The 16163-nt window shown below is 49.6% G+C and overlaps 1 protein-coding gene across 1 annotated transcript in view; it reads right to left on the minus strand.

Moving 5' to 3' along the window:
- Window positions 1-13849: 13849 nt before the first annotated feature.
- LOC137537827 (uncharacterized) overlaps window positions 13850-16163 on the minus strand; it is an 83904-nt gene continuing 81590 nt past the window's right edge. Inside the window, exons 4-6 of the mRNA XM_068259783.1 lie at window positions 15895-15992; window positions 15672-15795; window positions 13850-14266 (exon numbers count right to left, since the gene is read on the minus strand). Coding sequence (XP_068115884.1) covers window positions 14067-14266; window positions 15672-15795; window positions 15895-15992 — 422 coding nt within the window. The 3' untranslated portion in view covers window positions 13850-14066. The remainder of the gene's footprint in view (window positions 14267-15671; window positions 15796-15894; window positions 15993-16163) is intronic.

A 16163-nucleotide genomic window follows, 5' to 3' on the forward strand; every position in this document is an offset into this window, starting at 1 on the left:
AATGGGAGCGGAAGTGAAACTGGCCTTGAGTTGCTCGAAAGCCCCTTGAGCCTGTGGTGTCCATCTGAATGGAGTACAAGTACTTGTCAGCTGAGTAATGGGAGCCACGATCGACGAGAAATTCTTTATGAACTTTCTATAGAAATTGGCAAACCCGATGAATCTCTGGACTGCCTTCCGGTCAGCCGGTACGGGCCACTCCTGAATGGCAGAGACCTTCTGGGAGTCCATCTCCACCCCCGCAGGGGAGATTTTCAGGCCTAGGAACTGGATATTCTCCTTGTTGAACTCACACTTCTCTGGTTTGGCATACAGCCTGTGAGTGCGGAGACGAGCAAGGACCTTCTTCACATGCCCTTGATGTTCCCTTTCCGAGGTTGAGAAAATAAGGATGTCATCAAGGTAAACCACTAGGAAGTCATCAATGAAATCCCTGAAGATGTCATTTACAAAGTGCTGAAACGTAGCAGGAGCGTTGCAGAGGCCGAAAGGCATCACTAGATACTCGTAGTGGCCAAACCGGGAACGAAAGGCGGTCTTCCATTCGTCCCCTTCCCGGATCCGGATCAGATTATACGCCCCTCGCAGATCCAACTTGGAGAAGATACGGGCAGAACGGAGTCTGCGAAACAGGTCAGGCATGAGAGGAAGGGGATAGCGGTTCTTCACTGTAATCTTATTAAGTTCACGATAGTCTATGCAAGGGCGAAGTGACCCGTCCTTCTTCTCAACGAAGAATATTCCTGCTCCAGCCGGTGAAGTGGAGGGACGGATGAAGCCCTTTTGAAGATTCTCTTCGATATATTCCTTCAGGGCCAGGGTCTCCGGTTCCGAGAGAGGATAAGTTCGCCCAAATGGAATAGGCGCCCCTGGCTGGAGATCAACGGGGCAGTCATACGGCTGATGAGGTGGAAGAGAATCTGCCCCCGTCTTATCGAAGACATCTAGGAAATCGTGATATATGGCAGGGATTATGTCCTTCTTAGGAGAGTTCAAGCAAAACAGGACCCCAGCACGCGGGAAACAGCAGCGTGCACAGTACTCAGAGCGGAAGGAAACTTCCCCAGTAGCCCAATTAATCGTAGGGTCATGGGTCCGTAACCAGGGCATTCCCAGGATTACAGGAAACAGAGGTGATGGGAGTAAGTCAAAAGATAGATACTCCTGATGCTCTCCTTGAACGGACACTAATATAGGTAAAGTCTCCGAGACAATGGGACCAGACCCAAGACTTGATCCGTCGGCCAGCTGAATGGTGAGAGGGTGGTGTCTGGTCCGTGTAGGGAGCTGGAGTTGTTGAGCCACTGATGAATCCAGAAAACAGGAGCAAGCTCCAGAGTCGATGATAGCCCTAATTTCGACGATCCTTCCTCTGGGGCCCTGCAAAGAAAGGAGGAGAGGAACATGAGAAGATGCAGGCGGCAGACCAGGAGCTCTATTGAAAGGCAACGTAGACTGCGGCTCACCCGAAGGGCGGACAGGGCAGTTCAGTCGAAAGTGGCCAGAAGCTCCACAGTAGAGACACAGGTTAGATGATCTTCTCCGTAATCTCTCCTCCGCGGATATCGCAGGCCGGGCCAGACCCAACTGCATTGGTTCAGGTTCATCAGATTCAGGAGTGGGGTCAAAGACCGGGCCAGAAGGGGAAGGCCAAGTGGGCGGACTTCCCAAGGGACGAGAGCTTCCTGACCTCTCCGCACGTCTCTCCCTCAGACGCCTATCGATCTGAATAGCCAGGCGGATAAGCTCCTTCAGGGTGTCAGGAACTCCCACCCTGGCCAGCTCGTCCTTGATGGCGTCTGATAAACCTTGACTGAAGCGGAACTTCAGGGCCGAGTCGTTCCATGACACATCAGCTTCCCAGCGTCTGAACTCTGTGACATAATCCTCTACTGGCCGCCTCCCTTGCCGCAAGGTCTCTAGGACCAACTCAGCAGAAGAAGCTCTTCCCGGGTCATCATACAACTCAGTCATGGCAGTAAAGAAGGAGTCCAGACCACTTAAGGCAGGATGGCGCTGTTCGACCATACGGAGCGCCCAGGCTTGTGGTTCCCCTTGAAGCAGTGAGATGACGGCCCCCACTTTGATCTCCTCATTAGAGTAGGTTCTTGGGAGTAAGGAGAAATGCAGTCGACAGGCACTCTGAAACCAACGAAACTTCGTGCGGTCGCCAGAAAACCGCTCAGGAAGAGGCAATCTTGGTTCTGGTGCAGGACCCACAGCACCCTGTGCCGCGGCAGGTTCAGGATTGACGGGAGGAGCAGAGGCAGGAGCAGAAGCTGGCACCACAGATCCGGCCGGCGGAGTAGCAGGAGGACGAAGTTGGTCCCGAATCTCCATATAGCCTTTTTGGACCTCGTCCACAGACAGACGTAGCTGCGTAACAAGTTCATATAGAATCTCTACAGGTGAACGAGTCTCACTAGCGTCCATAATGGCTGCTCGTTACTGTTATCTTCAATGGTATCTTCAGACGCTGTTGACCTTTCCACTGAAGGAAGAGGCGTTACCCAGAAGTGGATCTAAGCGACCACGGGTCTTCGCCCACACCCCCAGGAGGGGAGTGCAGGATTTCGCTGCCTAGTGCCCAGCCAGGTCACAACTGGGATAACCTCAGCAAGTGGTCAGGAGAACAGCGACGCTAATATGTGAGATGAGTAAACGTAGTCAGACAGTTGCCAGAGGTCCGGGGCAGGAGAGATCAGCGTAGTAGGGTCACAGGCCAGAGGTCGGGGCAGGCGGCAATCAGCAAAACGAGGTACAATCCAAGAGTCGGGGCAGGCGGCAATCAAGAGAAGTCGGGGTCACAAGCCAAGGGTCAAATCCAGGAATCAATACAGCAAACAATAGGGCAGAGCTTCCACGGGGCTTACGCCAAGCTGTCAGAACGAGCAGCACTGGAGTAATGGCCAGTGCTGCTTTTATACTGGATTTTGGCGCCGAAATTAACGCCCTGCGCATGCGCACTGCGCGCACAGTGATGCGCGCATGCGTGCGCACGCGCAGCGCCGCGCACAGGCGCGCGGAACCGCGCACGCGCGCAAAACCTTGCACATGCGCGCGCACAACAGCCCGCGCGCATGCGCACACCGCGCAACGCCGCGCACCGCCAACCAGGAAGTCCAGACACAACAGCCAATGACCCCCTGTGCGTGCGCACCCCGGAACGGACACGAGACTGACGCCGGGACCTGAGATGGTGAGTGTGACAATCTTCTTCTTCTTTTTCTATATCGTCTTCTTCTTCTTCACTTATTTCTCTTCTATATTTTTTTTTTTAAAGAAATGCAGCTATTTTTGAGCGTAATAGCTGGTGGCGCATGGTGGAAGCGCCATTGTATGTGCTCCCTGGCAGTGGAAACACACACAGCAGGAGGTAAATTCAGCAAGAGCAGCAGGAGGAGGAGGATGATTGTGTGGCAGCAGGCAGTCAATGAGGCAGGCAGCGAGACATAATAGGCTGTGGTACCTAGCGGTGGTACCAGGCCGTAAATACACAGCATGAGGTTCCAGACAGCGGTCGTGAAGCCCACATCGTGTCCAATACACAACTGGGACAACACAGTTTTCAACCCGGACACCTCAGAAAAAGTAAACCTTTTTTATTTTTTAATGGTTTATTTATTTATTTATTTTTTTTGACAGCAAATTACACATATAGCTATTGTTGGACGTAATAGCTGGTGGCAGAGTGGCAGCAGAAGGTAAATCTGTGTACCCTGGCAGTGGGAAACACAGCAGACAGACAGCAGCAGCAGCAGGAGGAATGGAGGAGTAGTGTGAGTGTGGCAGCAGGTAGGTAGGCAGCGTGACATAATAGCCCTGGTACCTAGCGGTGATACCAGGGCTGTAAATAAACACAACAGGAGGTCCCAGACAGTGGTCGTGCAGCCCACATCGTGTCCAATACACAACTGGGACAACACAGTTTTCAACCCGGGCACCTCAGAAAAATTAAACTTTTTTTTTTTTTTTTTTAATGGTTTACTTTTTTTTTTGACAGCAAATTTAACATATAGCTATTGTTGGACTTAATAGCTGGTGGCAGAGTGGCAGCAGAAGGTAAAATCTGTGTACCCTGGCAGTGGGAAACACAGACAGACAGCAGAAGGGCAGTACACAGCAGCCCACTGTAGGTGTAAAATGTGTGGCTACAGGCGACGTAATAGTCAAACTGAACCAGGTTGGCTTAGTAGTGAGCAGGAGCCAGGAGGTGGTAAAGGGTGGTAAGGCATATTAACAATGGTTCCGGCAGCCAGTTCATGTCCCCCTCTCGCCGACAACAGGGGCCAGGAACTCGCCTTCCACCCACGCCTGGTTCATCTTGAGAAACGTCAGTCTGTCCACAGACTTGTGAGACAGACGTGAGCGTTTCTCGGTGACCACGCCACCAGCTGCGCTGAAGCAGCGCTCGGACAGCACGCTGGAAGGGGGACAGGACAGCACTTCCAGGGCGTACTGCGCCAGCTCGCTCCAGATCTCCAGGCGCTTGACCCAATACTCCATGGGATCAACAGGGGCATCGCTGTCAGGCCCGCTGTAGAACCCCATGTAGTCAGCCACCATGCGGGTCAGGCGCTGGCTGTGACCCGAGGAGGATGCTGCTGCATGCACCTCCTCTCTAGTCACTGCTGGAGCCTCTACAGTCCTGTAGAGCTCGTTGCTGAGAGACAGCAGGTCTGTGGGGCGCTTGCTGCTGGATGCAGGCACCTGCTGCTGCCTCTGTGCTGGCTGGACAGTGGGGGTGGAAGGCTGGGGGAAGGCTTCCTCCAAGCGCTCAACAAGGGCCTGCTGCAAGCTCCTTATTTGTTGCACTGGGTCTCCTCCTGCAGGAGGCAGGAACTGGCTCAACTTCCCCTTGAGGCGCGGGTCCAACATCATGCTGATCCAGATGTCCTCCCTCTGCTTCATCTGGATCACCCTGGGGTCCTTGCGCAGGCACGTCAGCATGTGCGCTGCCATTGGGAAGAGGCGGGCCACGTGTGCTGGCACATCGACGGCAGTGCTGTCCTCATCCTCCTCCTCTGCCGCCTCATCCTCTCTCCACCCCCGCACCAACTCAGCTGCACTGTGCTGATCCCCCTCATCAGCAGCAAGGTCAGGGACCTCCACCAAGTCGTCCTCCTCCTCCCCCTCAGAGGTGGACTGTGCAGCTGCATGCCGCTCCTGCTGGGCCAAGGCTGCCACTCCCTGTTCCAGAAAAGCATCGAGGGCCCTGTTCAGCAGACAAACCAGGGGCACCCACTCGCACACCATAGCATGGTCCCTGCTCACCATGTTGGTGGCCTGCAGAAAGGGAGCCAGCACTAAGCACACCTGCTGCATGTGCCCCCAGTCGTCATCGGGGACGATGGACGGGATGTTGCTGGTCTTGTCCCTTTTCTGAGCGGCGGACACAGTGGCCAGGGCAAGGTACTGGTTGACAGCGTGCTTCTGTTCAACCAGACGCTCCAACATCGCCAGGGTGGAGTTCCAGCGAGTTGGAACGTCAAGGATCAGCCGATGGCGTGGCAGCTCCAGCTCCTTTTGCACGTCTTCCAGGCTCGCAGAGGCTGCAGCCGAGCGCCGGAAGTGACGCACAACATTCCTTGCCGTTTCCAGCAGTTCGCCCATCCCCTGGTAGGTGCGCAAGAACTTCTGCACCACCAGGTTCAGCACGTGGACAAGACAGGGGATGTGGGTCAGGTTTCCCCTGTCGATCGCGGCAACCAGATTGGCCCCATTGTCGGCCACCACCTCTCCGACTCTGAGGCCTCTGGGGGTCAGCCAAATCCTCTCCTACTCCTGGAGTTTGGCCAACACATGGGTTGTCGTCAGTTTGGTCTTCCCAAGGCTGACCAACTGCAGCAGCGCTTGGCAGTGGCGTGGCTTCACGCTGCTGCTGAGGCGGGGGGTTTGGCCAGGTGTGCCGGAGGATGGCAGAGGATCGGAGGAACCTGCTGCAGTTCCCCTGACCCTGCGGGGTGGCACCACCCACTGTGTTGCTGCTGCTGCTGTGCCCGCTGCTGCTCTCCCATCCTCACCCCCTTCCACCAAGCTGACCCAGTGGACAGTGAAGGACAGGTAGCGGCCTGTCCCGAAGCGGCTGCTCCAGGAGTCCATGGTGACGTGGACCCTTTCACCAACTGCGTGCTCCAGCCCTGGCTCCACATTGGCCATGACAAAGCGGTGCAGTGCAGGCATGACCTGGCGGGCGAAGAAGTGTCTGCTGGGGAGCTGCCAGTCTGGGGCTGCACAAGCAAGCAGCGCATGCATGTCGCTCCCCTCCTGCACGAGCGTGTACGGCAGGAGTTGGGAGCACATGGCCCGTGCCAGCAAGCCGTTCAGCTGACGCACGCGACGGCTGCTGGGAGGCAGAGCCCTAACCACCTGGAAGGACTCGCTCAAAAGGCTCTGGCGCTGCCTTTTGCTAGCACGGGAACCAGCGGAGACAGCAGAGGAGGCCACTGAGGACTGGCTGCCAGAACAGGCCTCAGTGTCGGCGGCAAGAGTTGCAGAGGGGGGAGGAGCAGTGCGTTTCCTCACTCCTGCTGGTGCTGCTGGAGGAGCAGGAGGGCGGGTGGCTGCTGTTGCTGCTGCTGCTGCTGAAGGCTGTGCAGTGATGGGTGTGGTGCCACTGCCAGCACCAGATGCCTTCAGCCTCTGGAACTCCTCATGCTGGTGGTAATGTTTAGCAGCAAGATGGTTGATGAGAGAGCTGGTGCTGAACTTTAAGGGGTCTGCACCTCTGCTCAACTTCCGCTGACAGTGGTTGCAAGTGGCGTACTTGCTATCAACTGTGGGCATGGTGAAAAATTGCTAGATTGGTGACAAGAAAAGCCCCCTACGGCCTGGAGCCGCTGCTGCCTGTCTCCCTGTGGTGGTTGGGGGGGGGGGGGCTTGGGTGCGGCTGGTGGTGGTACCGGCAGATGCTGCTGCTGCTGCTGCTGAGCCTGAGACACCAGCAGGCTGTGGGACCTGCCTACTGCTGCCAATGCTTGCAATGATGCGCCTCCTTGCAAGGCCCACAAGCGCATCCTCCTCCTCAGAGCTGCTGATGATGACATCCCCAGGTGCTGGTGGTGGCGGCACCCAGTCTTTGTCTGTCACCACGTCATCATCAGGTTTCTTTATAGGAGGATCGATTTAAATCAAGTGAAGCCACAAAATAACGATCTGTTTCCAAAATTTTTGTTTCACACTTTATTATATTCACAAAAAATTATTTTTCTTCTTCAAAAAGGTAGAAAAATTCTGTGTAAAGCAGCAGAAAAATGTGTGGTACAGACATAAAAAGCAATACAAAAAGCAGATCATAGACACAGTGTGCTTTGTTTGATGAATAAAGGTAATTTTAGTTCAGGCGACGACACTAGTCTGTTTTGGGTTGTTGACCCTTCGTCAGGCCTTTACAAAGCATAGAGAATTATCTTGACCAGAGGATACATACAGTCATAAAAATGAATTTAATTAGTAAAGAGGTATCTGTTCCAACCAGACACAACCCGGCACCTGACTGATGGCTGACATAGGGAAACTCAGCTGCAAACACAGTGTGCAACAACAGCAGACAATTGACTCATGATGCCTGGGGTCAAAAGACTGCTGAATGACAGATCGCCAACTGACGGTGAACTGGCCTCCTCCCCAGGCCCTGCTGGGCGGCTGCTGCGAACAGGGGTGGTGGTGGTGGTGGAGGCCTCGGATGCAGAGCTGATGGCGGGCTGCTCATCCTCCGTCATCAGTTGCACCACAGTGGCTGCATCCTTTTCCTCAATGGGATGTTTCCGACCCGGCTGGAGGAAAATAGGAGCAGGTACTACACGCTGCTGCTGTGTCTCTGCAGCGTGAGTTGCTCCTGCTGGGCAGCGTCCACGGCCAGTGGCTATAGGCGGAATGTTAGCCACTGACGCAGCTGCTGCGGAAATGTGCATGGTGGCGCGGGCGCGGCTTGCCACAATGCTGCTCCCTCTCCTCCTGATTCCCTTGCTGCCCTTCCCCTTGCCCAAACCGTGCTGGCTGCCACTTCCAGACATCTTAGATGTTTTGGGCGTGAACAAAAAAGTTTTTTAAAAGGGCGGGTGAAAAAGTGGGGTACTTTAATGGAGTGGGTTGGTGGGTGAGGTGACACTAATCACTAAGTGATTAGATCGCTAAGTGATTACTAGTACAGTACAAATACAAAATACAATAATTAGGAATCAGTAAGAGTGAACAGTGAGTGTGTCCCCTAGTACACTAACTAGAAAATACAATAATCAGTAGTAATCAGATTCAGTAGAAGGAAATAGAGTGTGTGTACACTACAGACAGTGCACGCACACACACACGCAGGAGCTAGCCTATGAACAGTGACTGAGTGTCCCTCCCTAGTACAGTAAGAACTAGAAAATACAATAATCAGATTCAGTAGTAATCAGATGATTCAGTAGAAGGGAATACTGTGTACTGTACAGACAGTGCACGCACACACACACGCAGGAGCTATGAACAGTAACAGTGAGTGTCCCTAGTACAGTATACAAAATACAATAATCAATCAGTAAGTAAAGGACAAGACAGGGTAGAATAAACAGCAGAAACACTGGTATAGATCAGAAAAAAACTAACAGAGGACAGGAGGACAGCTGCCCACACAGGCAAGGCCCTGAGGCCTAAAGCTGTGTAAGCTTGCCTGCAGCAGCTGCCTGTCTCTATGTAACACACAAGCTACTAACTAAAATACAATCTCTATCTAGCTAACAACAATATAGGTGTATAGAGCAGGTGTATGTGAGCAAAAACGCTAGGTAGTTGACCACTATAGAACACTTGCTAAGCCAAAGCACAAAGGAGCAGATCTCTCTCTGTACAAAGTCAGGCAAGGACGGAAAAACCAAACATGGCGGCCGCTATTTATAGGATAGGGGCTGGCCAGGGTCCCCCTCTGTGATTGGCTGCCGTCAGAGGGCCTGGGTGCCCTCTGATTGGCTCTAAGGACATCAATCTGGGCTATGACGCTATTCGAGCTCGGTATTCGAGCTCGAATAGCGCTGTTTGCTCGAATAGCTCGAATAGTGAGTGGGCTATTCGAGTTCACTCGAATAGCCCATTCGAATAGCTGCAGCTATTCAAGCTCGGTATTCGAGCTCGAATAGCTGAAAAAGAGCTCGAATATTCGAGCTACTCGAATATTCGAGCTACTCGAATATTCGAGCTCTGCTGAGCACCACTGGGTTTGGTACTGTTAGTGCCCGCCAGCTCCTCTGGTGAGGCATTGTCATTCCTATCAGTACTATTGTTGCACCAAGCGCTACACCTGTTACACCTTTGGTATTTGTTGTCATGGCAGCTTTTGATATACCAGCATTATAGGTGATTCTGCAGATCACCTCATAATCAGGTATATATCTGCATTATAGGTGATACTGCAGATCACCTAATAATCAGAATTCTGCCTCTTGCTGACACAAATCGTTACAGAGACATTTGGTTTCAAGACTACTTCTCACGGTTTAGGGCCCCTAAAATGCCAGGGCAGTATAGGAACCCCCACAAGTGACCCCATTTTAGAAAGAAGACACCCCAAGGTAAATAGACAATTGTGTGTAAAAAAAAAAAAAAAAAAAAAAAAAAAAATCAAAACATTGTCATTTACAGAGATATTTCTCCCACCCAGCATGGGTATATGTAAAAATACACCACAAAACACATTATACTACTTCTTCTGAGTACGGCGATACCACATGTGACACTTTTTTGCAGCCTAGGTGCGCTAAGGGGCCCAACGTCCTATTCACAGGTCATTTTGAGGCATTTGGTTTCTAGACTACTTTTAGGGCCCCTAAAATTCCCTTTTACTTCTTTTTATTTAGATCTTTGATTCAGCCACACTTTGTACATGATGTTCATGCTCATCTTTTTCTGACCAGTATGTGGACATGGGGACTGATATTTACTAGTCTCTATGAGATGGTTCCACCTCGGTCTTTCTTGAGAACTTCTCCTAGGGTTCTTATTTCTTTCTTTGTTCACCCTATCTTCATCTTGACACATTCTTATGGTACTACATTCCTCTAGCCTGATCTTTGTATATATATCACACATCTTATTATCAGGTGTATACGCGATCTAGGCTAGGTAGGCATGTGGGCTTTTGGATTGAACTCAGTGTACATACTATCAACTTTTCTTGGTGGTGGTTCTCTTGCGACAATTCTTTTTGTCGTATCTGATGAATTACAGTTTGTGATTTTAATGTGTTGTTATATATTGTTTTTATTTTTAGAATTGGGTATCACGGCCTGATGAAGGGCACATATCTTATATAAAAGCCCGAAACGAACATGTGTCGTTGCCTTGAAGTTTCATACCCGCTAAGCTACAACCAATTGTTGGCATAAGTCAATCCAATGTGTTTTTATTGATCTACCACTGTGATATTGAAGAGCCGTATATTTTGATCTTTTTCTACATGTGTCAATAAAGTTTTTTCAGAGACTTTTTTTGCCTTTTTGAGATTGCATTAACCAATATAGTCCTTTTCTAAAGCTACAAATCCCTAAAATGCCAGGGCAGTATAGGAACCCCACAAGTGACCCCATTTTAGAAAGACGACACCCCAAGGTATTCTGTTAGGAGTATGGTGAGTTCATAGAAGATTTTTTTTTTTTGTCACAAGTTAGCGGAAATTGACACTTTGTGAAAAAAAAAAAAAGTAAAAATCAATTTCCGCTAACTTGTGACAAAAAATAAAATCTTCTATGAACTCGTCATACACCTAACTGAATACCTTGGGGTGTCTTCTTTCTGAAATGGGGTCACTTGTGGGGTTCCTATACTGCCCTGGCATTTTAGGGGCCCTAAACCGTGAGGAGTAGTCTTGAAACCAAATGTCTCAAAATGACCTGTGAAATCCTAAAGGTACTCATTGGACTTTGGCCCCTTAGCGCAGTTAGGGTGCAAAAAGGTGCCACACATGTGGTACCGCCGTACTCAGGAGAAGTAGTATAATGTGTTTTGTGGTGTATTTTTACATATACCCATGCTGGGTGGGAGAAATATCTCTGTAAATGACAATGTTTTGATTTTTTTTTTTTTACACACAATTGTCCATTTACCTTGGGGTGTCTTCTTTCTAAAATGGGGTCACTTGTGGGGGTTCCTTTACTGCCCTGGCATTTTAGGGGCCCAAAACCGTGAGTAGTCTGGAAACCAAATGCCTCAAAATGACTGTTCAGGGGTATAAGCATCTGCAAATTTTGATGACAGGTGGTCTATGAGGGGGCGAATTTTGAGGAACCGGTCATAAGCAGGGTGGCCTCTTAGATGACAGGTTGTATTGGCACTGAAGTGCAGGAAGCGCAGGATATTCTCAAATCATGACCTGGACATGGCAGCAGAGAACATGGGCATGTGATTGATGGGTGTCTCAGGGGGTGATTAGAGGGTAAAATAGATGCCATCAATGCACTGGGGAGGTAATCAGAAGGGGGTATGAGGGGGATCTGAGGGTTTGGCTGAGTGATCAGGAGCCCACACGGGGCAAATTAGGGCCTGATCTGATGGGTAGGTGTGCTAGGGGGTGACAGGAGGTGATTGATGGGTGTCTCAAGGTGTGATTAGAGGGGGGGAATAGATGCAAGTAATGCACTGGCGAGGTGATCAGGGCTGGGGTCTGAGGGCGTTCTGAGGGTGTGGGCGGGTGATTGGGTGCCCTAGGGGCAGGTGGTGACAGGGAGTGATTGATGGGTGATTCGATGGCAGAACAGATGTAAACAATGCACTTTGGAGGTGATCTGAGGGTGGGTCTGCGGGCGATCTGATTGTTTGGGTGGGTGATCAGATGCCTGTAAGAGGCAGGTTAGGGTCTGATCTGATAGGAGGCAGTGACAGGTGATTGACGGGTGATTGACAGGTGATTACAGGGGAGAATAGATGTATACATATATACAGTACACGGGGGGAGGTCTGGGGGGTCTGAGATCGTTCTGAGGGTGTGGGTGGGTAATTGGGTGCCCTAGGGGCAGATAGGGGTCTGATCTGATGGGTAGCAGTGACAGGGGGTGATTGATGGGTGATCAGTGGGTGATTAGATGGCAGAACAGATGTAAACAATGCACTTTGGAGGTGATCTAAGGGTGGGTCTGCGGGCGATCTGATGGTGTGGGTGGGTGATCAGATGCCCGTAAGAGGCAGGTTAGGGTCTGATCCGATAGGTGGCAGTGACAGGTGGTGATTGATGGGTGATTGACAGGTGATTACAGGGGAGGATAGATGTATACAGTACACGGGGGGGGGGGGGGGTGATCTGAGAGTGGGGGGGGGGGGGTGATCAGGAGCCCCCAGGGGGCAGTTTAGGACCTATATATATATATATATATATATATAGTGACAGGGAGTGATTGATGGGTGATTAGGGGGGTGATTGGGTGCAAACAGAGGTCTGAGGGGTGGGTCTGAGGGGTACTGTGGGCGATCAGAGGGAAGGGGGGGCAGATCAGTGTGCTTGGGTGCTTACCTGGGTGGCTGCAGCCTGCCCTGGTGGTCCCTCGATCACTGGGACCACCAGGGCAGGAGGCAGCCTGTATAATACACTTTGTATTCATTACAAAGTGTATTATACACTTTGTAGCGGCGATCGAGCAGCTAGTAACCCGCCGGCGCTTCCGAACGGCCGGCGGGTTACTGCGCCAGGTGGGCGGAGCCTGTTGCCGGTGGCTGATCGCGTGACGCGATCGCCGCATAACCATGCCCGCTGCCGATGGGCGTATTTCGGTCGTTTGGGTGTATTTCGGTCGTTTGGGCCCAGCCCAGTGGTTAACTATCCCACTGACCGAAACTGGTTTTAAATTAATAGGCAAATTTGCATGCAAAAACATGCATGCAATTTGACAAATGTTAACACTGCCTAAAGCACAGGTGTGGAGCTCCAGTCCTCTGGGGGTGTAAGATCCACTGGCTCCTCATGGTGGCGGAACACCGAGATTCACGCTGAGGCGCAAGCCTCTGGGTCTCGGCCTGTCTCTGACATCACTGGAGCGCATGGCACTCAGCTCCCTTTGGATAAGCATCGGACGCACTCTCCATATGCGCTCCGTCGCTGTACACAATGAGTTGGGTTATATGTAAGTCATATGGGCATACAGTCTGACTCATAGCAGGTGACCAGGCAAGCCTGGGGGGCACTTGTCCTTGAAGATTACTGGAAACAATGTTACCAGGTAACTAATAACTCTAGTCTTCCCCAGTAATCTTCTAGCATATGTACTCTGAGATGATCAGCAAGAAATGAGAGGTTAGGGTGAGTCTCCAGCTTGGAGAAAGTCCTGAATGTAGAGCAGGTGACATCTATCGTGTAGTTCCAGCACTGTGAGGCCATGTCATTGCTGCTTCTCTAATAATATGTGCTTCCAGGAGACTTGTGCTTGTTTCCTCGCAGCTTCATAAGCTGCCTGACTGTAACTTTCCTCCTGACATGACTAAGGACGCTTTCCTGTGTGACTTCTCTGAAGTTTAATAAAACTAGCTTTCAGACCGAAACATTTCCCACACTCTGAACACAAATAAGGACGCTCTCCTTTGTGTCTCCTGTGATGTTTAAGAAAAACAAATTTCTGACAACCATTTCACACATTCAGAACATGTAAAAGGATGCTCACCCATGATTTTTCTGATGTGTAGTAAGATTACCTTTCTGCCTGAAACATTTCCCATACTCTGGACATGAATAAGGACGCTCTCCTTTGTGATGTCTAAGAAAAATACATTTACAAATGAAACATTTCCCACATTCAGAACATGTAAAAGGATGCTCTCCTGTGTGACTTCTCGGATGTATAATAAGACTACCTTTCTGCGTGAAACATTTACCACACTCTGGACATGAATGTGGATGCTCTCCTGTGTGAATTCTCTGATGTTTAATAAAATTTTATTTGACACGGGAAGATTTTCCACATTCGGAACATGGATAAGAACGCTTTCCTGTGTGATTTTTTTTAGATTTCTAACAAGATCAGATTTCTGACTGAAGCATTTCCCACACTTTGCACATGAGAAAGGACGCTATCCTGTGTGAATTCTGTGATGTGTACGTAGACCAGTTTTCAAACAAAAACATTTCCCACACTCGGAAGATAAAAAAGGATGGGTATGTGAGCTAACAGGATAGGATCTATCAGAAGATTCCTCAGGATTGGAGAGATGTGGTGATTTGTCCTCATGGTGACGTCTGCTGTGTATATTTTCTGCAATGGAGTTTCCTGCTGGTAAATGTAGTGCGCACCATTATCGTCTGCACCATAATCTGTTGGAAAAATAATAACAGGGAATAGTAATTGTCCTGTCAGCAGTTGTGTGCGTTGCTGTAGCAGTTACAGATAATAAAGACCAGGTCAGACACAAACAATAGATAAAAAGATAGAACCAAGAAAAAAAAGAACAGCGACCCACCCATAAGATCCAATGTCATAGAAACAATCACATCAATCCAGTCCAACAATAGAGCAGATGCCTCCCGCCTTGCAGCACATGTAATGTACAGACTGGGTGCCCCAATACACAGCAAGGTGCCACATAGCATCACAGATATACCACCCAACACATCATACCAGTATAGATACATAAATGTAAGTGCTGAAGGGTTAAAGCACTGTGTGCCAAAAGCTATATAAAGGTGGCCACAGACCATCAAATGTTTCCTTCAGCTCTTTTAAATCCAATCAGTTTTCTTAATTGATTGTTTTGTTTAAAAACCAACACACCGTTCAGATATTTTTAGAGACTGATCAGAATTTTGACACCACAGCTGATAGATCAGAAGGCTGAAATAATTTTTAAGAATTTAACCCTTTAAGTTTTTTTTTTCTTCACAAAAGCCAGTTATGTTTGTATTGTGTTTATAACCTCTCGAGGACCACAGGCTTACACCTCCAGGTGACCAGGCCATTTTTTACAATTCAGCACTCTGCAGCTTTAACAGTTTGATGCACAGACATACAACTTATCACCCAAATGAATCTTGCCTCCTTTTCTTGCCACCAACAGAGCTTTCAGTTGGTGGCATCTAATTGTTGCTGCCCACAGAATAACGTGAACTTGAAAATCAGGGACTACTACTCCAGTGCATGATCTGGCATTGTGTATGTTACTGCTTATTACCCTGCAGTGTGTTGCATGTCAACCCTATTATCATTGTCTGTAATCTTATTTATCATCCAGCACTGTGTAATATGTTGGTGCTATATGAATCCAATACACCTGTGAAGTGAAATCCATTTCAGGTGACTCTCTTGAAGCTCATCAATAGAATGCCAAGAGTGTGCAAAGCAGTAATCAAAGCAAAAGGTGGCTACTTTGAAGAACCTAGAATATGACACATTTTCAGCTGTTTCACACTTTTTGGTTATGTACTATACTTTCACATTCATAGTTTGGATGCCTTCAATGTGAATCTACAATGTTCATAGTCATGAAAATAAAGAAAACTCTTTGAATGAGAAGGTGTATCCAAACTTTTGGTCTGTACTGTACCTAATGCGGTACTTTACCAAACTATTATTTTTTACCAAACAGCTCTGAGTGATTTGAAGCCAATGTGAAGGCCGGAGGGATGGTGCACATGGTCTTGTCTGGGGCACCAAATAGGTGGGAAATGGCCCTGGGTGTAAGCACATTGTTACATATGGCAAAGGGCAAGGCTGTGTGTTCACCTGGAAGTGGCATCCCTGAGTCACTGGTCCCCATCATGTCACTTTCCTCTGCAGACTGCGGCCCCTTCTTCACATGTGTCTCTTCATCTCCATCCTCCAGCTTCACATTTGTCACTCCTTCAGCCTAAACACAGAAAATAACACTGTTACAATGCAAGCACTGATGAAGTGAGGTCATTCCATATGGAGTCAATGTTCTGTTTACAGCCTCAGTTCTATCTACCTGACGAGGGTGGGGGATGGTGTGGTGTTCCTGTGTACTATCCTGGGAATTAAGAGGACCTGTATATCTCTCTGGTGAGGTCCTGTTACTGGATCCGCCTGTAGGGAACAAACACAAGGGTGGGAAAGGCAGAAATATGAGATTCCTCTATCACCAGCATAAAAGTGATCTCTGCCATGTAGTGCCAGTGACTGCTGTACAGAAGCAGCTTTGTGTTTGGCTGGGGGAGCTCTGCAGTGTATTGCAGCTCACAGATAACTAACCCATGC

This window comes from Hyperolius riggenbachi, chromosome 11 (genome assembly GCF_040937935.1).
Source record: "Hyperolius riggenbachi isolate aHypRig1 chromosome 11, aHypRig1.pri, whole genome shotgun sequence".
NCBI classification, from domain to species: Eukaryota; Metazoa; Chordata; class Amphibia; order Anura; family Hyperoliidae; genus Hyperolius; species Hyperolius riggenbachi.